A 25,141-nucleotide genomic window follows, 5' to 3' on the forward strand; every position below is an offset into this window, starting at 1 on the left:
CTTGAGAAATAGACTCAGTGTCTGGTAGTGCACTGCATCTGAATCATGGATAGTGAGATATATTCTTCATCAGTTTAATAGAATTCCTGGGAAGAGGACTATGGTGTCCTGAGTTCAGGGAGAATATCTGTGTCCCAGTCTGTATTTACACAAGAGAAAGATTATGAGTAAGAGGGAGAAATTGAACTTTTTCATTTTTGTAAAATTTTACATTTTTACAAAGAGTGCATTTGTTATATAATCACAGGAAGTCGCTATGGTAGGTCTTTGTGTTGTTCTAGAAAAATGTCCACAATAAGTGGCTATAAACAATATAAAGGTGCAGTCTGCACTGTGAGAGAGAGAGAAAGCTGTCTGCTTCCATAAAGATGACAGCCTTGGTAAGTCTGTATGGTGATTCTGTAGGGTTGCTGTGCGTTGAAACGGACTCGATGGCAGTGGGTCTGGACTAATGGGGCAGAAAGTGAATGAGGAGCTCTTTCCCTCTTACTTTTTATAAATACTTAAAATCTTTACAGGTGAGCTGATGACAAACAGATATGTGTGTTACAGTCTGATTTTTCTGCATGTGGCATAAGCTTTGGAAAAAGTAAATAGAAATCTGTTAACAGTGAGGTTTTTCCCTCTTGTGGGGGTAGATGGTAGGATTCCTAGATAATTTCGGGTTACATGTTATGAGGTATTTGTTTGCTATATACATGTATTTTGCATTAAAATATTTATTTAAATGTGAATGGTGGGCATTTTAATTGTCTGTGTGTGTGTGTGTGTTTTCTCCATATCTAAATATGTGTCTTCAACATGATCATTCAGACTTTTCTTATGAGAATGTAAGGTAAGACCTGCCCATTGCAGTGCATGCATATAGTACAACCTAAACACAATCTTCTGTGTCACAGTGGTAAACTAAAGGACCCAGGGACAGATGCGGGCAGTGTGACTGTGTTTTTGTTTTTCATTTGATTAGTCTCAAATATGAAAAAATCAGAGGGTTTACGTTTTTTTTAAAAATCTGAATTTCTGGCTTCATTTGAAAAATGCAAGGCACCCGCCCATTTTGCCCTTCCCACAGGAGTGCTACCATCTGTGGTCGTGGCAGTAGCTGCCTGTTTAGAAGGCACTTGCTCCACAGTCCTTCCATTGCCTGTTACTCTGCAGCCCTACTTCTTCTTACTCATCAGTATTCACTGTATGGTCCCTGCTGGCATTCAGCATGCAGTACCTGTCCATAGTATTGATAGAAAAAGTGTTCCTGATCCCGAGATCGTGGGCCCTAGTTACCCTTCAGATCTGGGATTGAACTCACTCCCATGGCTTCCAGCCAAGCAGTGGACAGGCATGGCATGTGGGATGAACATTTGCATCAGATAGATACGCTCTTAGAACGATCAATCATGGGGGAACAGAAGGGCAATGATTGTATAGGAAGAACTGGGGCAGGAATGCATAGGAAAGAAGGATAGGGAAGAGGTAACTATCGGGAGGAAGTAGGAAGAGAGCTGTTACATTGTGGGGAATTGTAATCAGTTTCATGAAACAAAATGTGTGTGAACTGCTGTGTGGAAAATGAAATTGCTGTATAAACTTTCACCCAAATCAAAATAAATAGGAAAAATAAAAACATTTTTGTGTAAATATATATATGGAGGGAAATAAAAACTATTCGTAGAAGTTCACTTCTGGGTCATTGGATTATGGATCATTTTTCTTTTTGCTGGTGTTTCCTGATTTTTATATAGTGAACATGGAGCACACGTCTAATTTTGTACCTCTTTCCCAGTTGTGAATAACAGATTATATGGATAAAATGTTCATTCTCTTCCATTTTCAATTTGGCTGCACTGTGGTCTCTCAGGAGCAATAGTAGTACATTGTTAGGGACCTAGTAACTTGAATGCTTTAAATGATAGTTTTATCTTTGATACTCAGGATCCCAAACTCTTTTTGTCTCTGTCCCTTTTGCTTATGTACTAAAAGTTAAGAGTTGTCTACAGTGATGGTCTTCCCTATAGAGCAGAGCTTCCCTACCAGTGTGCCCGGGGCCTCGGTAGGGCAGCTTTTGGGGTGACAAGAAGCATCCTGTCTGCCCCCAGGGGGCTGTGGAAATACTTGGTGCAGAAAGCTTGGGGAGCACTGCCCTAGAGGACAGTCCAGAAAATAGTGGAACATAGGGGTTAACGCATCTCCTTTTTAAACATCCCTGACTTCTTAAATTTTCTGTTAGCGGTACATGATATGTAGTCCAATATAATACGTATATTATTTAAAAATCACAGGTGTGGGTGCATGAAAAACGTTTATTGTTGGCACTCAGTCCAGTTTGGTGAGCACTGTACAGATCGGTGGCTTTTACCTGTGGAGGGCTCTGCTGCACAGCAGACCGAGGTGGGGGATTTGAACACGAGCATATCAAGTGCTACCCTGGGTTCGCTGCCATCTGTAGAGTCCTCCTTGTTTCCCTGTCAATGCTGTGAAAAGCTCCCTGGTTCATAAAGCAGTGTACTTAAGGCCACACCGTCTGGAGGCATCTTTCTGTGTTCCTAAAATGGCATTTTCTTCAGGCTCCTGTCTAATAGAGTGCTTTATTCTTTGGAGGGACTGAATTTTCCCAGATATCGTTAAAAGATATTTTGTGGGGGGATTTTTTGTTTGATTATTATTTTTTATTTTTATTTTTAAGAAAAGGGCAACTAGCTCAAATAGGCTTTTCTAACACTTTCTTCTGTTCTAGACGGTCCTTTGCCTGACCCAGCTATGATCCGTGGCAGTGTGCCAAACCAGATGATGCCGCGGATAACTCCACAGCCTGGTGAGTCGTGGTCACGACAGAAATCTGTGTGCCCAGCCACAGTCCTCATGAGAGGCTCTGGTCTACCGCAAGCTTATACTTGCCCCTGGTTCCCACTGTACACCAACGGCAGCTATCATCATCACCTGCTTGTGAAGCCAAAAATCCTTTTGAATTTGAAGCTGGGGGAGGAATGTTGAAGGAGCAGGCTTGTGAGCAGGTCAAGAGGCAAAAGCCATGAAACGATCAAGCATCTGTTTACAAACTCTTGGCCTGGGTGGAATTTAGTGAAGATTGTTACCTTTGATTAAGACACACTATGTGAAATAATGCCCTTGCATGGCTCCAGAGCTCTGGTGGTATAGAGGTTAAAGCGTATGACTGCTAACCAGAAGGTTGGTGGTTTGAACCCACCAGCCACTCTGCAGTAGAAAGAGGAAGCAGTCCGATTCTGTAAAGATGTACAGCCTTGAAAACCCCATGGGGCATTTCTGCTCGGTCCTAAAGGGATCACTGTGAGTTGGAGTCAACTAGATGGCAGTGAATTTGGATTTGTTTGCTTGGGGGTTTTTTTTGTTTCTTGGTTTTGGTTTTAGTTTTTGTTTCTGCAGCTGTTGTCAACGAAACACATTTATGTATAAGCTTCATATATAAGGTTGCCAAGTAGGTTTCTTCATTTGTTGTAATAAAAAGATGTCAAATCAGAAAAAAACTCTTGCCCTTTATTCTCTGATTCCATGGAGACCTAGTATCTAATTTCAATCTCTAATATTGTGCACATATTTACAGGTTTGAATCAGTTTGGCCAGATGAGTATGGCCCAGCCCCCGATTGGCCCCCGGCAAACCTCTCCCCTTCAGCACCATGGACAGTTGGCACAGCCTGGAGCTCTCAACCCGGTCAGTTTGACTTCTCTGAGTAATCTGTTGTTTGGCCTTTATCAGAGTCTCACACTTGTTTAAACACTAGACTCTTAAGTGACTTATCAGTGACCTGAGTCTGTCTGCAATTCTGTTGTTCTTGGCCCTTAATGTAGATGGGAGCAAATGCTTGTATGTGTTTCAGAGATGAAAATAGTTATTGAAAAGAACTGGAGAAAACTAAATTATAAATTACATCCTACAATTAGGCAGTGAATACAAAATCCTTAATTTTTGCTTTTGTGTGTGTGTGTGTGTGTGTAGAAACTTAGTTCTTGGACCTTTATCCATAGAAATTATTAAGATATTATAAAGAATAGCATGAAAAAATTCCCAGTAAGTATTTTGTACTATATACTATGTAGTGAAAAAGTAGCTATATCCTGAATGTGATTAGGAGATTGGTTATGGCTGAACTGTGGTGTATCTGTGAAGTAGAATGTTGTATAGGCAGTAATTTAACAATTTATGTAGTGGCTTGAAAGCTGTTTCTAACTTAAAATGGAAAAAGTAAGATTTCTGAAATATCCTGTAGGATCCAATATAGTGAAAGACTCTGGCCTGTTAACCTGTAGAAAATAAACAATCAAAGAAGATTTATATCCAAGGTACTGTTTCAAACAGTACGGTTTACAAGCCGGAGTGTTGGAAAGTGGATCAGAGGCCTCCGGCTCTCTGCCTTTGCGCTTCATTGTTCGTTGCCTGCGGCTTGGAGTCAGTCACCTCTCTCCTAACGCCTCACTCCCCAAACCTGGAAGCTCCCCATGCCGGGAACTGTCTGTCTTTCTCAAGGAGGTTGGAGGGAGCAGTTGCTTGGTTGTGGAAACTGGCAAGGAAGGCCTCTGAGCATCAGCCCTCTGGTCCTCCTTGTGGGCTCCAACCCTCCCCCGTCTGTCGGAGTTCACTAGTGCCTCCAGTTTGTGACTCTTTTTGGGATTCTCTGGCACTACCTCGTTGCCAGTCTGTCAGGTTTAGTGAGGAGGCCTAGTCTTCATTTTTAATATATAGAAAAATGCTTTTCTTAGATTATAAAGCTTGGAGCTTTTGATATGCCACATTTCCTTCCTTTATTTAAAAAGCTTGTGTTGGGCCAGGGCAGCTTTCAAAATGGAATGTAGCGCTCTCAGAGCATTTGTGAGCCATGCGTGCTGCCGGGTTTGGCCTCGTTGTGGAAGATTTTATGTGCTTCTACCCATTCTGGAGTCTTGGAGTCGTATTGTAACAGTACCACCAACGTGAGCAGAGACCTTACAGAACTAATTCACTCTCGTCACTTAACAGGGCAGGCACATAAACAGTTCCCTCTGCACCTTGTCAGAATACAGGCACATACGGGTACCAACAGAATTTACACTTGTCTTTGCACACTTGTTAGTTTTTGAGAGGAGGCTTGGGTGAACTGTGAGGCTGTTCCCCATTGGTAGGAGAGTCAGTCAATCTACCACTTCCTTCTTTCTTCCCCTGTCTTCTCCCTTTCACCTCTTGTCCTCTCTTCCCTTCTCTGCTCATGGAGCCTGACAGTGGGCCAGGCCAAAGCAGGTGGTGATTCCAGCCATCAGATGACAGTGTGGTGATGGGGTTTGGTGCTCTTGTGGTTTTTTGCAGCCTATTGGCTACGGACCTCGCATGCAGCAGCCTTCCAGCCAGAGCCAGTTCCTTCCCCAGACTCCATTCTCAGCCCAGGGAATGAATGTACCGACTCTGCCTTTGGGGCAGTCCAGCGGTCAAGCACCAGTGTCGCAAGTATGTCTGGCAAGTGGATTTGGATGGATTTGATTTTTTTTTATGGTTTTGAAACTTGTCTTGATCCAAGTTTTTATGGGGAAGAATGACAACAAATAGTGGGTGATAGCAGATGACTTTTTAAAGAAATTAAGAACAGTTGTGGGCAGATGGTATTCTGAATGTGAAATGATTACTAAGTGGCATAATAATGGTATTAACGGCTACAAACTAGGAAACACATTAATGGCTTTAGCTGCCGTTTTAAAGTAGCAGACATTCTTCTTGAAGTGGAGTCTTAGTGAGGTCTGCAGTATAAAGGAAGAGCCGGCTAAAGAAGGCGTAGAAGACCCTCGCCTCCCCCATGTCCCTGCAGGGGCTGAGGTCATTCTGCTACAACACCTGACGTCTGCCTCGTTTAGTACTGCAGTGGTTGTGGTCTCCAAAAATACGTCCTCAGGAACAGAAATTTTGACAAATTTTGAAAGAGAGGCATTGCTGGTTTCTATTCAATTAGTTTGTATCCTGAATGCACATAATCTGCCTATGTGAAAACGTCTTTAAGTTTGTTCCACATTGACATCTTTGTTTTTCATTTAACAGGCACAAATGTCCAGTTCTTCCTGCCCAGGAAACTCCCCTATAATGCCTCCAGGGTCTCAAGGGAGTCACATTCACTGCCCGCCTCTCTCTCAACCAGCCCTGCATCAGAATTCACCCTCTCCTGTGCCCAGTCGTACTCCAACCCCTCATCACACACCTCCAAGCATAGGGGCTCCGCAGCCACCAGCAGCCGTGATTCCAGCCCCTGTTCCCACTCCCCCAGCCATGCCACCCGTGCCACAGCCCCAGGCTCTCCATCCCCCTCCGAGGCAGACGCCTACCCCACCACCAGCGCAGCTGCCTCCCCAAGTGCAGCCTTCCCTTCCTGCTGCTCCTCCAGCTGAGCAGCCCCAGCCACAGCCCGTCTCACAACAGGGTCCGACGGCTGCTGCTCCCACCCCAACGACAGCAACGGTGACATCCACGGCGGCAGTGCCCTTGCTGCCTCCGCAGCCTACGACTCCGGTAAGCAGAGAGGGGCCCCCCGAGTGGTCTGAGCGGCGCTGCAGGTGCCGTTACTGCGCCCTCAGCTTGCTCGTCGTCGGCCAGTTAGACTGGAGTCTCCTTTTGGTTAGGGACTGACTTCTGTTTCCTTCCTGTACCTAGCACAACAGGAATTCAAAGGTACTAGTTTAGGTCGGAATTTGACCGTGGTATACATTTCACATTGTGTCTGAGACCCAAAGGAGGTATGATGACAAGAGAGGATTCCTCTGCTGATTCATGAATCAGTACATCCCATGAACTTGGCATAAATTTAAAGAATCTTTTTTAAACAATATGAGCTGTAATAATAAAGCAAGCATGAGGCTTTGGGGCCCTGTGTTAGAAAATCGTGATCTGAGATGAGAGAATGATAGGCTTGGGCACTTCATAGCTTGTTGGTTTTGTACACAGCAGAACGTACAACTGTGTGTGTCGAAGCTTACACTGTTTTCTTTGATCATTAATACTCACAACTTATTTCTCAGTCATGTGATGAACTGGAAGTCTTGTGAGGCAGAGCTACCCCATAGAGTACAGTTCATTAGTGCTTGGTTCATCCTGGCCTCTGAAAGGCAGAGTGCAGAGTGGAGTCTGCTCAATTGCCTGGTTTGATTGGATAAGCTACTTTCTTCTGAAAATACCTCATCATGAGGTTTCTTACTGTAAGGTTTAGGAGAAGAATTGCCAGTTAGTGTCACACCCTCAGGAAGTACTCATTGGAGCCTGGTGACTCACACAGCCACTCAGTCCATTACACGACTCTCCCTGCTTCTGTGGGCTTGAAACTTTTCCTGATGAAAAGTTAAACACAAACAGAAAATAGCCTGTCACCTTTGTTTTTTCTCCCTTCCATCTCTGTATAAATAGGACCTCCTAGAAGAACTAGGTCTCACAGCCTGCCCTAAAATGAGAATTACTGAATGCTGGCTATTTCTCATATAGCCAGCTAACCAGGCTTAGCAAGTCCCCCATCTTGCAAAGCGTAACTTAAAGGCAGTGAAGTAGACAGAGTTCAGTGGAAGCACTGTAAAGGGATATGACTATACTGGCCTAGAAATAGGTGGTTCATCCTGCTGTCCTGTTCGGCGTCCTGAATTCCGGGAGTGTGCTGGGCTAACTGTGTATGTGTGTTTCCACCTCTTGTCCAGCTTTCCCAGCCAGCTGTCAGCATGGAAGGGCAGGTGTCAAACCCTCCATCTACTAGTAGCACAGAAGTGAATTCTCAGACCATTCCTGAGAAGCAGCCTTCACAGGAGGTGAAAGTGGAGGCTAAAATGGAAGTGGATCAGCCCGAACCAGCTGACCCTCAGCCAGAGGGTATTCCAGAGGTGAGCGGCCAGTCCCCACTTCGCTCCAGTACTGCAGCCAGGGAGCGCTGCCGCGTGGTGGCCCCTGTGTCCAGAGCAGAGCTGCTCCGTAGGCTTTTCTGGACTCTGGTCTTCATGGAAGCAGATCACCAGCTCTTGTCTTCATGACACTGTGGGTGGCTTTGAGCCACTGCTGACCTTCAAACTAGCAGTCAAGCACCAGTCCTTTATACCCCCAGGGACCTCGGGACCTCAGCACAGAAAGCCCATTCTAAAAAAAAAAAAAAAAGGCACTGTTGCAGAAAAGTGTCCTGGTAATTAGGTCTTGCTTCATCGATTCCTGTGTCAGACAGGATCTTCAGATAACGTCCACCAAATCAAAAACCCACTGCCTTCGAGTGATTCTGACTCATGGCAGCTGTACAGGACAGAGTAGAACTGTCCACCGAGGTTACCAAGGCTGTAATCCTTACAGAAACAGACTACCACACCTGTCTTCCGTGGAGCAGCTGGTGCGTTTGAACCGCTGCACCGCCAGCGCTCCTGGAGATGTCCCGAGGCGAAAGTTACGGTGGGATGCGGTTATTGCTCTTTGCTCGTGCCGCCTATCAGTTGGATCTTAGAAGTACTAAAAACTCCAATTTTATTTTAGACTAAAACAGAAGAGTGTAAAGTGGAACCCACAGAAACTGAAGAGAGAGCCACTGAATTGAAAACAGAAACAAAAGAAGAGGAAGACCAGCCAAGTACCTCGGCCACGCAGTCCTCTCCTGCTCCAGGCCAGTCAAAGAGGAAGAGTAAGTCAGGGAGGCTCTCTGTTCCTATAGAATGGGATTGGACCTCCTGGGCCTGGTCTTGTCATGATTAATGTTGGAAAAGGATTTTCCTTTTCCTTCAGATACGTATTTTGTGTGTGTGTGTGTGTGTGTGTGTGTACATGTATCAGGAGTTCTGGTGGTGTAGTGCCTAAGGCATTTGACTGCTAACCAGAAGGCTGGAAGTTCAAACCCACCAGCCACTTTTCAGAAGGAAGGTTAGGCAATCTACTTTCATAATGATACTGCCTCGGAAACCCAAGGAGGGGTCGCTCTGAGCCAAGTCTGACTCGACAGCAGTTGGATTGGTTGTTTTAGTTAGGTCTGTTGGCTGAAGCCACTGGGTCAGTCATACCAGTCATTTCTTCAGGTTGGGTGGCTGGTGCATAGGTGGTTAGCAGCCCCTAAAAATTCTATTTTTGGAAGAGAGATATTAATACCCTTGATGAAAGTAGTAGATGGTATAGCAATAACAGTAACACTTATGTTCACTTACCATGTGCCTAGCAGTCGAACGTGTATTCATCTGCATTGTGTGTTAAATAACTTCACTACTGCTCTGAGGTTATGGATCCCTATGGTACAGGCAGGCGGAAGCGACAGCAAGAGTAGTTACAAGGGCAGTCTCTGCTATGGACCATTCTGTAAAAAGTAATGGGTCAAGTTAAGCAAGCAGAAATCCATTGACTAGTGTATAGGACAAGAATGTCTTGTGACCCTTGAAGTGGCACAGTTAAGACTTATCTCAAGGTTGACTTGGCTGACTCCTCTTGGAGATACCAAAAAAAAAAAAAAAAAACTACCCTCAAGTGGATTCTGATACCTAGCCACCCTAGAGGGCAGAGTAGGACTGCCCAAAGAAGTTCCAAGGCTGTAAATCTTTACAAAAGCAGGCTGCCACATCTTTGTCCCAGAGTGGTGGTGGTTTCAAACCACCAACCTTTTGGTTAACAGCCAAATGCTTTGACCACTCCACCGCCAGAGGTCCTTTGAAGATAGAAAGGGTTGTAAAATGTTGTGTTTAAAATAATTTTCATTTTTAAATTAGTTTTATTTATGTTGAACTATTTCGATGCAAAAGCAAGAAGCCCAGTGTTATCATTAGGGATCTCTCTTGAAAATTGCAAAATCCCAGATTTGCTCAAATTCTGTTTATTTTGATCTCAACCATGCATGAGAGACAGAAAAGCCTCTGTCATCTATTTAGTCCACTTGCACGGGGTGGAGGAGGGGGGATGCTAACATCCCTTACTATCAAATAGACCTTAGTGAAGATACACTTCACTTTCAAATACAAGAAATTACAGGGTCCTCACTCAGACTTTTTTAAAGCTCAGAATCGACCTGTTGACAATGACAATAATCTTCTTAAAGCAATAGCTTACATTAATGCCGTTTGGGACACACATACACACATCTCCTGTACTTTGGAAACAGTACACTGAGAACAAACGTGAACTTAATTATATCAGTTAAGTCCATTGTCCTAGCAACAAGTTGGTTCTGCCGTTAAAACTATTAAATCTCTTTGTAGTCGACTCTGAAGTGTCAGGCATTTTAATGTGGGCTTAATCTCTTGGTGGCTCTCCTCCCTTCACTTGGGAAGCAGCGCCAGGTCTGCTCTCTGACTTGGTTTATGCTGCTGCGATGAGGAGGGCTGCCTCATCTTCCTGTTCGACAGCACTCCCATCCCTACTTGCTGGCATTTGCGGGGGGGGAGGGTCCCTTCATAAATCTCGACAAGGCTTGCCCAAGTGGGTCCTAACTGAGCTTCTGACTGAGAAGGTAGCTGAGCCCTGGGAGCTGTTGGAAGGCGACAAGGCCTGCTACTTTGCAGACCCTCCTGAAGCAGCCCACCGTGCTCCCCTTCCAGGGGTTAGGAGTGAGCAGGCGGTGGAGCCCGTGCATGCTTGTGATGCTCGAGATGCTTTTCAGAGGCCCCCCGAATGTTTCTCCCTTGGTGTCATTGGTACTCATTTCACACGTGCTCTCCTTAAAGTTTTCAAACCGGAAGAATTACGACAGGCGCTGATGCCAACGTTGGAGGCACTTTACCGACAGGATCCAGAATCCCTTCCCTTTCGTCAGCCTGTGGACCCTCAGCTTCTAGGAATCCCTGTAAGTATGTGGTGGTACTCGGGGTTTTAAATGTAACAGCTTTATTGATGTAGAATTCACACAACCCTAAAATTCATCAGATTAAAGTCCAGTGGTATTCTTACATTCAGCAAAGTTGTGCAGCCATCACCACAGTCAATTTGGGAACTTTTTCATGATCCCAAGAAAAACTCCGCCCATTAGCACTCACTCCCTTTTTCCTCCCCCTCAGCCCTGGGCCACCACTGGTTCACTTACTCTCCCTGGATTTGCCTTCTCTGGACGTTTCACGTGAATGGGGTCATACAGCATATGACCTTTGTGTGTCTGGCTGCTTTCACTGAGCTGTTTCCATGGTTCATCCATGTTGTAGCATGAGTCAGTACTTCATTTTTGTGGCCAAATAATATTCCGTTGGATGGGTATACCATTTTGTTGGGTTTAGCTCTCAAGGAGCTCTGGTGGCGTAGTGCCTAAGCCATTTGACTGCTAACCAGAAGGTTTGTGGTTCAAACCCACCAGCCACTTCACAGAAGGAAGCCTGGGCAATCTACTTCTGTAAAGATTTACCTCCTCGGAAACCCAAAGGAGGTCGGTATGAGTTGAATCAACTCTGTGGCAGTGAGTTTAGTTTTGGTGCGTTTTTGCGGGGGTGGGGGGGGCAGTTTCTTTCCTTGGAGCAGAATTGCTGGGTCATGTTGTTTCTTATTTATTTTTATCGTTTGGTAGCAGTAGACTGTGACAGGAAAGATGGACCCCAGTTAGCTTGATCTGTTTTTAAAGTTGCTTTTACACACCAGACTGTCAGGTTAATTTAAGGATTTAAAGTTACATTGGGTGAGGTTCCCAAAGCTCCTCGGAGAAGAGCGCTTCCAGCTGGAGCTCATTGAGGAACCTGGGTTTCCTGTACTTTCCCATGACCTTCAGTGGACCACTCAGTTTCTCTGCACTGTTTACTCAGCTCTAGCCCCTTCCAGTATGAAAATTTCAAGGGTCTTTGACCTCCTGGTTTTTAAATCTCACATCCACGACGGTGACACATCTGGACTCACTGTGTTAGACTGTCGGCCTCCTGTCTGGCAAGTCTAGCACCTCTAGTGGACACTTGTTTTGCTCTCTGCTCTCTCAGTGGCTCCACGGTCAGCTGCTTGGGAACACAGATCAAAGACTCGGCTGCCTTGGAGTATTAGTGACGATAGTGGGGAAACACTTGGCCTGCCTCCGACATACAGAGACTCTTGGGTGATACTGTTTGGTGTCCCTTGTCCTCCTAGGATTACTTTGATATTGTGAAGAGCCCCATGGATCTGTCTACCATCAAGAGAAAGTTAGACACTGGACAGTATCAAGAGCCATGGCAGTATGTGGATGACATTTGGCTGATGTTCAATAATGCTTGGTTGTATAATCGGAAGACATCACGGGTGTACAAATACTGCTCTAAGCTCTCTGAGGTCTTTGAACAAGAAATCGACCCAGTCATGCAAAGCCTTGGATACTGTTGTGGCAGAAAGGTAAGAAATGGCTTTGAGACCCACCTTTACCTTCTCTAGGCTGCTGGACTGTAGAGACTGAGCTGAGGGGGTGCACTGCTCTGACCCATGTTTTCGTTCGGTGCTCTGTTGACGTTAGTTTGCACACGCCACACTAGTACCTGTTAACATTCCTATACTTCTTGTAAAAAGACTTTTTTGCACAGATTAATTGTATTGAGAACTTGGCCAGTTTAGAGTATCAGATCAGTAAACTGTGAGCTCATCTGAAGTCAAGGCTTTATCATCACATTCATGTGTGTGTGCACGTTGCCTGGAGTGTACTGGCTTTTCTGTGCCTATAAATTCCCAATCCTAAGCTCCTCATGTCGCCTAGTACCATGCTAAGTTAAAGGGCATGTGACGGCTAAGCTGCCCTCAGGCTGGCAGAATAAAGCAATGCTGTTGGCTCACTGTTGGCCTAAAGATGTTTAAATGGCCATTTTTCTATTACAGATACTTTACCACATTTTTATAAACTGAAAAAAAAAAAAAAAAAAAACCTTCATTGGTTTAAGTTCTGTGAACTACCTTGGAAACAGAAATCACTCCATTCTGATGAACACGGATGGAGGACTAAGACAGGACTGACTTTTGTTGCTGATTTGCCAGCCTAACTGTTCTCGTCCTTCAGGCCTCTGCTATTTAACAAATGGCTTCTTTTGCAGTTGGAGTTCTCTCCACAGACTCTCTGTTGCTACGGCAAACAGTTATGCACAATCCCTCGGGATGCCACTTACTACAGTTACCAGAACAGGTAAGCCCAGCCATGTGTGGACCACATATGGACACGTGTGTCCCGTGTCTAGGGGTGCATGCGATGGACTGACACACATGCAGGCATGGTTCATGTATAACTTGCTGGAAAACAACTGTGTAACACAAGGTCTGCCCTTTGCTGTCAGCCTTTGCAGAATTAGACCCTTTTCCAACAGAAAGTAGCCTTGCATGATGCATCTGAGCCCATGTTTCTGTAAGGGAGGAACCCAGGGCCTTGTAAGTTGGTGGAAGACTGGGACTGGATCCCAGGCCCCAGGCCTCACCATTTCTCTTTACATCCTAGCTTTATAGCTCACCACAGCCTCAGACAAAACAGACGATTTTCAAAGTAATTAGTCTTTCTGATTGTCCATGAAGTAGCTGGTGGCTGTTTCCTTGTCCAAAAACTACCCAACAAACTTTAAAGTGTCTTAGCCCACTATATCTTTTTGGAAACACTTCCTTTCTGTTTGGCCTAACCTGAAGTGGTTTTTCTGGGAGTGTATGAAAACAGGATTGCATAGTTTGTTTTTTGCCTCTGGTAATCAAGTAAAAAAGTGGCTGTGTATCAGACTGTCCCCACAACGATTGGCCCCAGCAGAGCATGGGCGAGCACTAAGAACCGAGCGCCTCCGCCTTACAGTCTCCTGCCCAGTGGACTGCTGTGCTCCTCTAACTCGGTCCCTAACCTGGACGAGGCACCCCGTTTCCAGTCGGGAGCCTCCCATGTGGCTGGTGCTGTGCTCTGTTTGGAGCTCCGATGCAGATTTGGCCAGGCCAGGCGGTTTGTTTCTTCAGTGATTCTATGCCCATAGCATTGGTTTTTGCTGAACTTGTGTGCTGAGATGCATTTTCTAGCTTTTTTCTGGTCACTTAAACTTTGTTTTATTTACAAAAAGTCATGTGTGCTGTTATGCTCTGTAGTCATTAGAATTCTAATTTGCCAGCATAACTGTTCTTATCCTTCAGACCTCTGTGCTAACACAGCCAGAATTTTTTTGCTCATTAAAATCCAAGAAAGGTGAGACTCCAGTTTGTAGAAACACTTTATATGATCATGAAGCCAGCAACAGCCACATGAGGGTTTAGTCCTGTTGTAATCTGGGGTTTGTACCGTTACATCGGTCCAAGTGTTCTTTGTACTGAGACACAGATGATCCGCGGACCTCCGCACGTCACTCGCTGCCAGTCGATGGCTCTAGACAGTGTTTCTCTAACCACCTGTGCAGTGAAAACCACCATTTTTACTTAGGTGGCTTCCTTGACATCGGTTGGTGTTTTTCAGTCCTCTGTTGTTTTTAGATGATTGCATCCATGGTGGACTTCACTCTTTTTTATTTTTGTTTTATTAAATGATTAAAAGTGGGGAGAACTGCGTGGTTGCTGTGATTGGGTTAGGTAATGGTCAGAGTAGCTCTTCTCCCCTCCCCACAGATGTGTCCCTCCTCCACCTGTTGATGATTTGTATCAAGTAGCGTTAGTTACTGAAGTGAAAGGGCGTGGGTCTATGTAAGCGGAACTTTTTGTTGTATTTGCTGTGATCATTTGCTACTTGTGATCCCATTTGAGATATTTAATGCTAATCTGTGCTTTGCCTTGGCTTTCTGCTTTGTGTTGTCTTGTCTTGCTTTATGTTTTTTGTTGTCCTGCAATCCCTCATTTCTTCGTTTGTTTTGTGTTTTTTTTTTCTCCCTCATGCTTGTCGTTGTCTGCACTTGGCTTTGATTGCAAAAAAAAAAAAAAAACTGTGGGGCCCATAAATCTGCATCATTGAATGTCCTTGTCGCCGTTGATGACCTGCTCTCTGCTTCCGTCCCCTCCTTGGCCTGCTGTGATTGGTGGCTTCGTTGCTTGGCTTTGGCTGTGTTGTGTGAACGGAACAGTTCACCCCAGTATGGCCTTCTTGCCGACAGGTATCATTTCTGTGAGAAGTGTTTCAATGAAATCCAAGGGGAGAGCGTTTCTTTGGGGGATGACCCTTCCCAGCCTCAAACGTAAGTAATTGCATTGCTCTGGAAAGTGCTGAAGTATTCCTCAGTTGGATGTCAGGTGGTTAGTATGTTCAGGTTTTCTAGGGAAGAAGCCATCTAATTGAAAGTATTTAATACTGCCCAGAATGCTAGCCAGTAGCCACACGTAACCACTTAGAAGTTAACATTTAACAAAATTAAAAATGGTTCCCTAGTTGCACTGGCCACTCTTCAGCTGTGTGATAATCACGTGTGCCTAGTGGCTCTACCATATTGGACCACACAGAGAACTTGCCATCATGGTAGAAAGTCCTGTTGGATGCCACTGATCTACGGACATCATCCTTGAACAGTCTTCTTACATACAGTGAAAGGATTTCCTTTATAGGGGAACCTCATTACTAACTGTTCAAGTTTAAGGAGAATTGAACTAAACACCTTATGGCCTTCTTGTGGGTTTACAGACAAAAACTTGTAAGGTTAGGGGTTTCTCAAGGGGCCTTATCAGAGATCCTTGTCTGGGCTGTTGGCATCTCACAGGCTCTTACTGTTGAGTGAACCTACCAAGGGAATTTTCACACACAGCCTGAGAAAGCCTAGTAATGCTTACAGGTCAAAGATTCAGTTGGACACTAAGACTGTATTTCAAACTCGGACTGTTTTGTTAGGAATGTTCAGTGTAGGTCTATTATTTTTCAGGTTCATATTTTCTGGTTTATACTGTAATAAACAGAACCTGGGCAGAATGTTGCACAAAAAGTGGAATGTTGAAGTTGTCATGTTACTGGTCAGAACAGCATCTAAGAAAAACTGGTTAATTTCCAAATTGGGTTTTGAAGTCCTTTCCGTCACTATTAAAATGAAATCTGGTAGGGACCAGCAGAGTGGGTACTTGAGGAGACATCTGACCTAGGCTAAATCAGGGAGGTCCTCTCCAGTGTAGGTTTTACTACTGTGGGGAGGGCAGGTTGAAACTGTAGAATGGCCAACCACGTGTGTGAAACCTTGGGACAGGGCTTCTCTGAAGGTTACAGAAAGCCCTTCCTGACTGAGCAGGTCTGTAGTGGACCTGAGATGTGCTGCGTTGCTACCGAGCCCCCAGACCCTTCTAGGGCTGCTGGTCTTCAGAGCACACTCACACCTTCAGCCAGTCAGGAAAGGCCATCACCGGAGACGACTGTTGGCTGTGACTATATAGGAAACTAGTTGTATACAAGTTCTCATTTTGGGAGGAGTCACAGTAATCAGGTCAGCTCCCTGTAGGTGAAGATGATCCCAGATAGAGAGGGAGAGGACCTTCCATTCTGTATGTAGTGAGGCTGTGAGCAGTGACTGTGGTAGATTTCAGGAGACGCCATGCAAAGTTTTTAAAAAGAAATAATGTGAAATACTGTATTTTTACCCTTCAAATTACCTTTTTTGAGTAATAATAAGTAACCAAAGAGAGCTTTGGGGGCACTATGGTTAAATCATCAGGCTGCTAACCAAAAGGTCAGCAGTTCGAACCCTCCAGCCACTCCACACGAGAAAGACAAAGATAGTTCTCATAACGCTTGACAGCCTTGGAAACCCTGTGGGGCAATTCTGCTCTGTCCTCTAGCAGCGTTGTGAGTGGGAATTGAGTCGTGGCAGTGCATTTGGTATGAATTTATAAGTAACCTAAAGGATGTGTCCTAATGTAGAAATTTTTTATTGATACAGCTGTTTGACGAGACTCTCTTGAAAAGAATGTTAAAAGAGTGCATTACCTCTTGCTGGAAATAGCATCTTTTGTAGCTCAATCTGGGAACATTAAACTATGTAACGGTAGAGTAGCTAGCACCAAGAGTAGCAGGCAGCGTTCTCAGAAGCAAAGGGAGAGAGCAGTAATGTTGGGGTGCTTCCCAGCTTCTCCGTTTGCCATCAGGGGACTAGGCTTCCTGTAAAGAAAGGCCTTCCCAAACAGGGCAGGCCTTGACGGAAACGCTCTCCTGTGCTAGCTGAGGACGTACTGTGTGCAGCGCAGGCTGTTAGCTCAGCCACCAGAGTCCGAGGTTCGGTCCCTTGGTTAGAGCAGTCAGATTGCTCAGCTCGCTCTCCCTTTTCTCATCGTGTCCCTCTTCTCTCCTTAGTACAATAAATAAAGAGCAGTTCTCCAAGAGGAAAAACGACACCCTGGATCCTGAGCTGTAAGTAGCTGTAGAGTCCCTTCGAACGTCTCTGCACTTTGTCTCCCCCTGTAACTCTCTCTCGGTTTGTGGTCAGTCACGTGGTCCTATTCGTAAGCTCATCTTTATGACCTAACATAGCTGCTAGAAATGGAGAAAACATTCGTTCAGTGTGAGAAATGGTCACGTCCGTGATGGTGGTTTGTGGGTCCAAATCCAGCACCAAACCACCTCTGCTCTGCTGTTTCGTGTCCATCACCCTCTGCGTGTTCCAACAAGTCAGGCGGCCACGTGTCCCTCAGTGGAGGCTGTGGGAGGAGCACAGAGGTGTCCTGTGTCCTGGGTGTTCTCGGGACGACACTGGTCGTCTGCAGGTCTCCGCAGCAGTGGCCCTTCCCTTCCCACAGCCCCTTTGCAGATGCCCACGTGACTGGGTGGATTACTCGTTTAGATGTCTGCTCTCTCTGCAGCACTGAAAGCTTTTAAAAACCAAACCCAGGTCAGCTCCTTGGCTGTCTCCTGACTCGTCAGAAGCTCAGTTGGCGTCTGGGCATTACCCTGGGACGGGCTTGCTTTGCAGGTTTGTCGAGTGCACGGAGTGTGGTCGGAAGATGCACCAGATCTGCGTCCTGCACCATGAGGTCATCTGGCCGACCGGGTGAGCTGCGCGGCCCCGCGCCGCTTCCTCTTTGTGGCAGCTTTCAGATCTTCAAACTTACTATCTTTAAAAATAGTTTCGGTAAATTAGGAAAGCAATTAAAATCCAGTTTTAAAACATTATGTGGCCTAAAATTCAGAAATAAAAGTAGGTGTTTCCTCTGTCCATGCATTGTTTTGATCCACAGACATGAGTTGTAGTCTGCTTTTTTTTCCCCCCCCCTCTCTTTATGGCACAAATTTGGGCTTTTTCCACAAATCTTCATTTTTAATGAATATATGGCAACACTGCCATGTTGTAAATTGGCTTGTTTATTTTTAAGTCATTAATGTAATTACTATACATCAAAAGTAAAATATTTTTGAAAGATTCATCAAGAAATCTCCAGTACCTGGAAAGTGGACAGCAGGTGTTAGATGCCATTAAGTCGACTACGTTTGGAATGTCATTCATGCTCCCCAAGAAAAATTGAAGATGCACAGATGGAGAGCAGACGTCATGTCATGATGGGATATTGGTGATGGCTTGAGAAAGGTCTGGCCTTCACACCTTCTCAGGGAGAATGTGTTACGTGCTGTAGCTGCAGTCCAAGCCTGATGGTCAGCACAGAGTGGCACGCGTGCATGGAGGTGACTGAGCACAGACCGCTGAGCTCGCTGCTCGGGGCTCGAAGCCCTGTTTCTGAGTAGTCATCGAGTGCTAGCCCCCGCTGCACCCGCACCCATCGGCAGCCCCCGCAGCAGTGGGTAAACGCTGGTCCGCTGTGACGTCTAACGCATCTGCCACAGTGGGCCACTGCTCACTCTGCAGGAATGGCTGCCCTCACCTGTTTCAAAGCAAGGTGGGAGCTGGCCTTAGCACAGGGACTCCGCGTTGCCCTCTGCTGTTCTGGACCATTGCGCAGGCTGCCTGGATGTGGCTTGTCTTTAAATGTGCCTTTTTTAATGCGCTCATTTTTTTTTACAGAATAGATGAGAATGCTTAAGAAACTTGAATTCATTCTTAAAACCTTAAGAGTCAGCTGAGAGATAATTTATTTTATTACTGTATTCATCTTGCTTTTTCTTTATTTGCTTCTTACTCCCTGTCCTACAGTGTTCTATTTTAATTTGCAACCCTTGAGCCTCTTTTTATATGTGACCCATTTATGTTTTTTCTTCCCTACATACGTCTTCATATTTCTTTTCCATATTAATTTTAGAAAGCTCTTTGTATATTGGTTGTGTTGACTTTATATTTAGAAATATTTCTCTTAAAATTTTTAATGCTATTTAGGAGACAGATTTTGTTGTCTGTGGTACTTTAAATGCTTCTTTGTTTAAGCAAAACCTTGGGTTTATATTTTAGATTTATCTGTGATGGCTGTTTAAAGAAAACTGGACGAACTAGAAAAGAAAATAAGTTTTCTGCTAAAAGTAAGTGTCCTTTTTCCTGGTAAATCTTAGCAAAACTTAACCGAGTTAAGAAAAAACCACCCAGAACGTATTGCTTTGCTTCAACCTTATTTAAAACTCTTTAGCCAGAGTGTAGTCTCTTTAGAGTTGAACCATATTGTACCCCTGGTATTGTATTAACCCATTAGACATAAAAAGAAAAGAAAGATTTCTGAGGAACAGGATTTGTGAAACAAAAGACCTGTTTTCTTATTTCTATATTTCTCTTTATTTGGAGTACTTCCTAATGTGGGCCAGAAGGCCCCCCATGAGGGAGTCCCTCCCTACTGTCCCTACCAGTAGTAGAGCCCACTTCATAGGTCTTCCGTGATCTTTTCAGTTTGGGGGTACCAAACCGAAAAACCAAACTCATTGCCATCAAGTCAAGTCTGACTTATAGCGACCCCTGTTGGGTTTCTGAGGCAGTAAATCTTTACAGAAGTGGGTCACTCCATCTTCCTTCTGCGGAGCGGCTGGTGGGTTTGAACTTTTGACCTTCTGGTTAGCCTTAGGCACCACGCCACCAGAGTGCCTTAATTTTTGGGTTGGGGTCAAATGTTTTATTGTATATAAGCAGTTGCTATTGATAATCTTGTTAAGTATTTGGTTTAATTCATCTGTAGATGCTTATTTCATTTTACATTCACTGTGATTTGGGTGAATATTTACAGAGCAAGTTGGTCTTCCATTCAGCAGTCCGTACACATGCTGTTTTGTGTCATTGACTGCAATTCCTACACTGCGACGGCATTCTTCCCACTTCCTCCCTACACCCACGCCTTCCCTTCCTTCTTCCTTCCCATCCCCTCCCGCCTTCCTAGCTCCATCCCTGGGCCAATGCTCTCCTCTGGATCTCAAATGCTTGATTGTTGTAATGAGTGCGTGCCCTCCTGATACTGCATTTCACCTCACAGCCTGTTTGGCTGCCAGTTGAGTCACAGTGCTTCAGTTCACTTCCTAGACTGAAGTGTCTCTAAGGGTTCCCCCATTCTCAGACCAGTACAAAAAAAAAGTCTTTTTTTATGATTTTGAGTTTTTGTTCCACATTTTCCCCCTACTCTACCTGGAACCTCTTATTGGGATCCCTTTCAGAGCAGTCAGCAGTGGCACCCAGGCACCATCTAGTTCTTCTGGTCTCAGGGTTATGGAGTCCAGGGTTCATGTTTTATTAGTCCTTTGGACTAATTATATTTCCTTGCATTTTTTTATTTTCGTCACTTTTCTTTGCTCTGCATGGAGAAAGACCAATACAATTGGACCTTACATGACCGACCACTCACAAGCTTTTAAGATGCCAGTTGCTACTCAACCAAAGTTGGATGTAGAACATTGTCTTTGTAGACTGTGTTATGCCCGTTGACCTAAGTGTTCCCCAAGGGGACGGTCCTAAGTCTCCATACTAGCAATTCATTCCCTCAAGGTGTTTGGTTGTGACTGAGACGTTTTCGCAACTTTGTCCCCTGTACGTTGTGCTGCATTCCTGGATATATTTGAAGTACATGTAAGTAGACAGGTAAAGATTAGATAGCCTCTGAAACTAGCAGATGTCCGTGGGGGCAGTCCCGTTCGCTTTTCTCACTCTGTTCAGATTGTGTTTGTATCCACTGATGTTTTTTAGGATGCCCATGATTGTTGTTTTAAAATATTGTTAGAATGTAGGCATTCGTTGTTCTGTTTCTTTCAACTCCTCCGAATATTTGAAGACTTTTCGAGATACAAAGTTCAAGAAGATAAAATTTTTTTTAATTTCTGACTTTATCGAGCATGCTTTGGCAGCACATATATTAAAACTGGGTTGAAACAGAGAAAATTAGCATGGCTCTTCTGCAAACAGTGTAGGAGGTTAGCCTGTTTTTATTGGAAAGAGAGAAATGACATTTGAGTTTGAACCTTGAGACAGTGATAATAGATCGGCCCCTTGGTAACTGCTGAACTGAACTTCCTTGTTCCCAGGGTTGCCATCTACCAGGCTTGGCACCTTTCTGGAGAATCGTGTGAATGACTTTCTGAGGCGACAGAATCACCCTGAGTCCGGAGAAGTCACTGTTCGGGTAGTTCATGCTTCTGACAAAACTGTAGAAGTCAAACCAGGCATGAAAGCAAGGTATCTAGTAACTTCCTCTGTCTTCTCTTGGCTCTGGCGCTCGTCATCAACGGGGCTCCCTGTTGGTGATTCCTGACTGAGTGAGCTGTGTTGTGGTTTTCCCCTCCACTCTGAATCACACAGGTTTGTAGACAGTGGCGAGATGGCAGAATCCTTCCCATACCGAACCAAAGCCCTCTTTGCCTTTGAGGAAATCGATGGCGTTGACTTGTGCTTCTTCGGCATGCACGTTCAAGAGTATGGCTCAGACTGCCCTCCGCCCAATCAGAGGTACAACGGACTTTGATTTCTAGGTCAGCCTTCTAATGTGGCTAGATTTCAAGTTGCAGTAGGTGAGAAAGTTAAGGTGAAGGGGAAAAGACGTCTTGGGTGCGCTTGGTGTGGAAATGTCAGGTGTCCATGTGGTGGATAGCACTGTCCGTGGTAGTGACATATTGGACCAGAACCTGGAAGAGCGCACCTGCTGCTCAGGCCCTGCTCACGGGGCGGGACAGTTACTGTTAGGAATGTGGCGTGTCTGAAGGGGGAGTCGGGGGCAGACACACAATTTTTCAGAAAATGAGCTTTACTTGTATGACTTGAGGGAATATCGTACAAATGGGCTAGAATGTGGCTTAGAATTTGTCTCCAAAATAGCGTGAGACCAGAGTGTGAATGCTGCCAGCGTGCTGTGGGACTAACAGATACTGACTGATAAACAATGTGCCAGTCCTGCTGGGTATTGAAAATAGAATGAAGAGATAGACTCACTGACTTCCCAGAAGTGAGCATCGTCTAGTCACTGCTGACCTAGTCACAAATACTGTGTGATGACTGTTACAGATAGCAAGGTGAACAGAGTCCAGAATAGGGAAGGTATTTTCAGCCACGTTAATAACAACTCATTTTGTGACCAGCTTTTTCCCTCCTTCTGGTATAGGAGAGTGTACATATCTTACCTCGATAGTGTTCATTTCTTCCGTCCTAAATGCTTGAGGACTGCGGTCTATCATGAAATTCTGATTGGATATTTAGAATATGTCAAGAAATTAGGGTAAGTAAATTGATACGTGCTGTTTTTCAGAACCTTTGGTGTGGTGTAGTGATGAGCCATAGGTTTTGCCAGTCTGAATGCCTGTTTTCTCACCTTAGTTTTCATCTAGCAGAACTATAACCTAAGCTTTGTTGGAGCCCCTCTGAATTAATGTTGCCAACAGGAAAGAAGTGCAAACTAGGGCCATAGTTGGGCCCACCCCAGCCCTTAAAGGCCTTTATGTGCTTGATACCAGCTGGATTTTAACTTGTTCAACTAAGCGTTAGGGGACAGTTTGATTGGGAAATTAGTTTATTGCTTGTTTGGGGGCCAGGATCTTAAACTGCTTTTGGTCCTCTTACACCTGACCACCTTCAGGATATGTTCTTCAGGATATCTGCCTCCTCCCCTGCCAAGCTCTCCTATGAATTTGCATTTTGTTTGGCTCTTCTGTGGAATCGACCCATTATTCCTGTGCATTGTAGCTGTCTTTTGGGCTCAAAAATGCAAATTCGGGGTTTTTAGACCCAGAACTAAGTTGTCACCTCTCTGGCTTAAATTTATAACCTCCCCCCATCACCTCCGCAGGAAGTAGCCCGTGTGAGAGCCATTACTCGTGCTGTGTTGTGCCTGCTTCTGACCTTAGAGCTGCATCTGGGCTATTGTACGCTTCCGTTATCGTTCGAGGGATCGTGGGTTTCTGTATGGGCTCTTCCGCCTTTTGGGTTCAAGCGTAGCATTCTTTCCAAAACGGATGGTCTTTTTTCTTAAATGTTCAGATCTGTTTTTCTTGAGTGTTATTTTCTTTCTATTGGTAGCTATACAACAGGTCATATTTGGGCATGTCCCCCAAGTGAGGGAGACGACTATATCTTCCATTGCCATCCTCCTGACCAGAAGATACCCAAACCCAAGCGCCTGCAGGAGTGGTACAAAAAGATGCTCGACAAGGCCGTGTCAGAGCGCATCGTCCATGACTACAAGGTCGGTTGGCGCGTGGGAGTGAAGTGATGACAGTGGACATTGACTAATCCTGCTGCTATGTAGTCTTTCATTTAAATGCTGTAATAGAACCTTTGTATTTGTTCGACCTCCTCCATGTCATTTTTACAGTTTCACTAAAAAAAGGAAAGTGTTTTTATGTACCCTGATTTTCAACATGAAGTATGTGTGACAGAATGGTTAAATCCAGCCAGCTCAATATATTGTTGTTCAGTATTCTTTCCACTTTTCTGTACATTGGAAAATTTTCAAGATGAGAAAATCTAGACTTTTTCTTTTTTTTTTTTTTTTATAGTTTTTATTGTGTGGGTACAAATTCACAAAGCAGATTTGTTTCACACACAGCAGTTCATGTACATCTGGCCTCATGGCCGAGTACAATCCCAACCATAAAAAGCTCCACTCCCTGTGACCGCCTCTTCCCTGGGCCCTTCTTATCTATGCGTTCCTGTCTGTCTGGCTTTCCCTCTATGCAAACAGTGCCCTTCGGTGTCTCATGGCTGATTGATCTGAGGGGTCCATCTCCCCAGGATAGGTGTTCTGCTTGTAGGCCTTTTTACTGTTGGGCTGTATAGAAAGAAGGGAGGCCAGTTCCACGCCTGAAGGATAACCCAGGCGCATAGTCTTGGGGATTCTACCAGCCTCTATCTGACTAGTAATTCTGGTCATTTTTTTGTAGAAAACTTAAAAGAATCAATGAAACCCTGTTCTTTAACGATGTGACTTACTAAAAATGTTTTGTTTTGTGTAGCAGTTCCTTTCTCAGCTTGAGGATTTGCCAGCATTTACTCCTAAAAATGTATTCTGGGTAGCCATATTAGTTTAAAAATGTGTAAATATAGGCTATCTTGTTATGCGAACTTGAACTACTAAATATTTCATGTTTGTACTCATGGGGGAGAAACAACCCACTGGATATTTTCCCAGGCAGTGCTGTACGTAGCTGTAGTTCAGGTTCTCTTGGACATAGGTTCCTGTGAAAGTTGCTGAAATGCCAAAGACGGGGGAGTAGGGTGCTGCCTCCACATTCTGGGGTCCTAGCAAGCTGATAGGCCACCTGGTTACAGAGGCAGACAGCCTCCCACCCTGGTGAGGACAGGAAGGGAAGAGCAGAAATACTGACTGTGCCCAAGCCTGTTCACTGTTGATGACACTCAGTGTCCCCCTGGGCCTCCAATTTAGGAACGGATCTGTCAGCTTGGAGGAGACATGTTGTTAATCCTTCAAGTTTCTCATGTATCCAGTTCACCGTGACTTTGTCTGTGTGAGCCATGCTGTGAGAGAAAAATAAACAACTTCCTTATTTGTATGTGGCTGTTTTTATAGGATATTTTTAAACAAGCTACTGAAGATCGATTGACAAGTGCAAAGGAGCTGCCTTACTTTGAGGGCGACTTCTGGCCCAACGTGCTGGAAGAGAGCATTAAGGAGCTGGAGCAGGAGGAGGAGGAGAGGAAGCGGGAGGAGAACACCAGCAACGAGAGCACGGACGTAAGGGCACTGCCTCTCTCTTGCCGCCGACCTCGGTGGCGGCGTCAGATCCAGGCAGGAGCTTGCTTAAGCTTCAGCTTGTTCTTAGAGCACTCAGGTGGGAAAGAGCTTTTTCAGCTGACTGAGAAATGTTGGCTTCGATACAGATTATGATGGTTCTGTTGCAGTGGTTTGAAACTTTTTTTTTCCTCTCAGTTTTTATTGTGATTTGGGTGAAAGTTTGCATAAAACCTTTTTCATCATCAGACCCAGTGATAAAGGAAAAGTTGATTTGTAAGACAGAAGCCCTGGAAAG

General features: G+C 44.8%; 1 protein-coding gene across 1 annotated transcript in view; it reads left to right on the forward strand.

Annotated features, from left to right (window-relative positions):
* EP300 (E1A binding protein p300) overlaps window positions 1–25,141 on the forward strand; it is an 89,647-nt gene that overhangs the window by 59,022 nt on the left and 5,484 nt on the right. Inside the window, exons 11-28 of the mRNA XM_007941701.2 lie at window positions 2,732–2,809; window positions 3,578–3,687; window positions 5,314–5,451; window positions 6,034–6,498; window positions 7,668–7,847; window positions 8,479–8,623; window positions 10,641–10,759; window positions 12,013–12,252; window positions 12,939–13,027; window positions 14,943–15,023; window positions 17,111–17,167; window positions 17,727–17,804; window positions 19,152–19,219; window positions 21,191–21,341; window positions 21,465–21,611; window positions 22,261–22,374; window positions 23,172–23,337; window positions 24,682–24,846. Of these exons, the coding sequence (XP_007939892.1) occupies window positions 2,732–2,809; window positions 3,578–3,687; window positions 5,314–5,451; window positions 6,034–6,498; window positions 7,668–7,847; window positions 8,479–8,623; window positions 10,641–10,759; window positions 12,013–12,252; window positions 12,939–13,027; window positions 14,943–15,023; window positions 17,111–17,167; window positions 17,727–17,804; window positions 19,152–19,219; window positions 21,191–21,341; window positions 21,465–21,611; window positions 22,261–22,374; window positions 23,172–23,337; window positions 24,682–24,846 (2,591 nt within the window). The remainder of the gene's footprint in view (window positions 1–2,731; window positions 2,810–3,577; window positions 3,688–5,313; window positions 5,452–6,033; window positions 6,499–7,667; window positions 7,848–8,478; window positions 8,624–10,640; window positions 10,760–12,012; window positions 12,253–12,938; window positions 13,028–14,942; window positions 15,024–17,110; window positions 17,168–17,726; window positions 17,805–19,151; window positions 19,220–21,190; window positions 21,342–21,464; window positions 21,612–22,260; window positions 22,375–23,171; window positions 23,338–24,681; window positions 24,847–25,141) is intronic.

This window comes from Orycteropus afer, unplaced genomic scaffold, assembly GCF_000298275.1.
Source record: "Orycteropus afer afer isolate SDZICR_OR568_19922 unplaced genomic scaffold, OryAfe1.0 scaffold00083, whole genome shotgun sequence".
NCBI classification, from domain to species: domain Eukaryota; kingdom Metazoa; phylum Chordata; class Mammalia; order Tubulidentata; family Orycteropodidae; genus Orycteropus; species Orycteropus afer.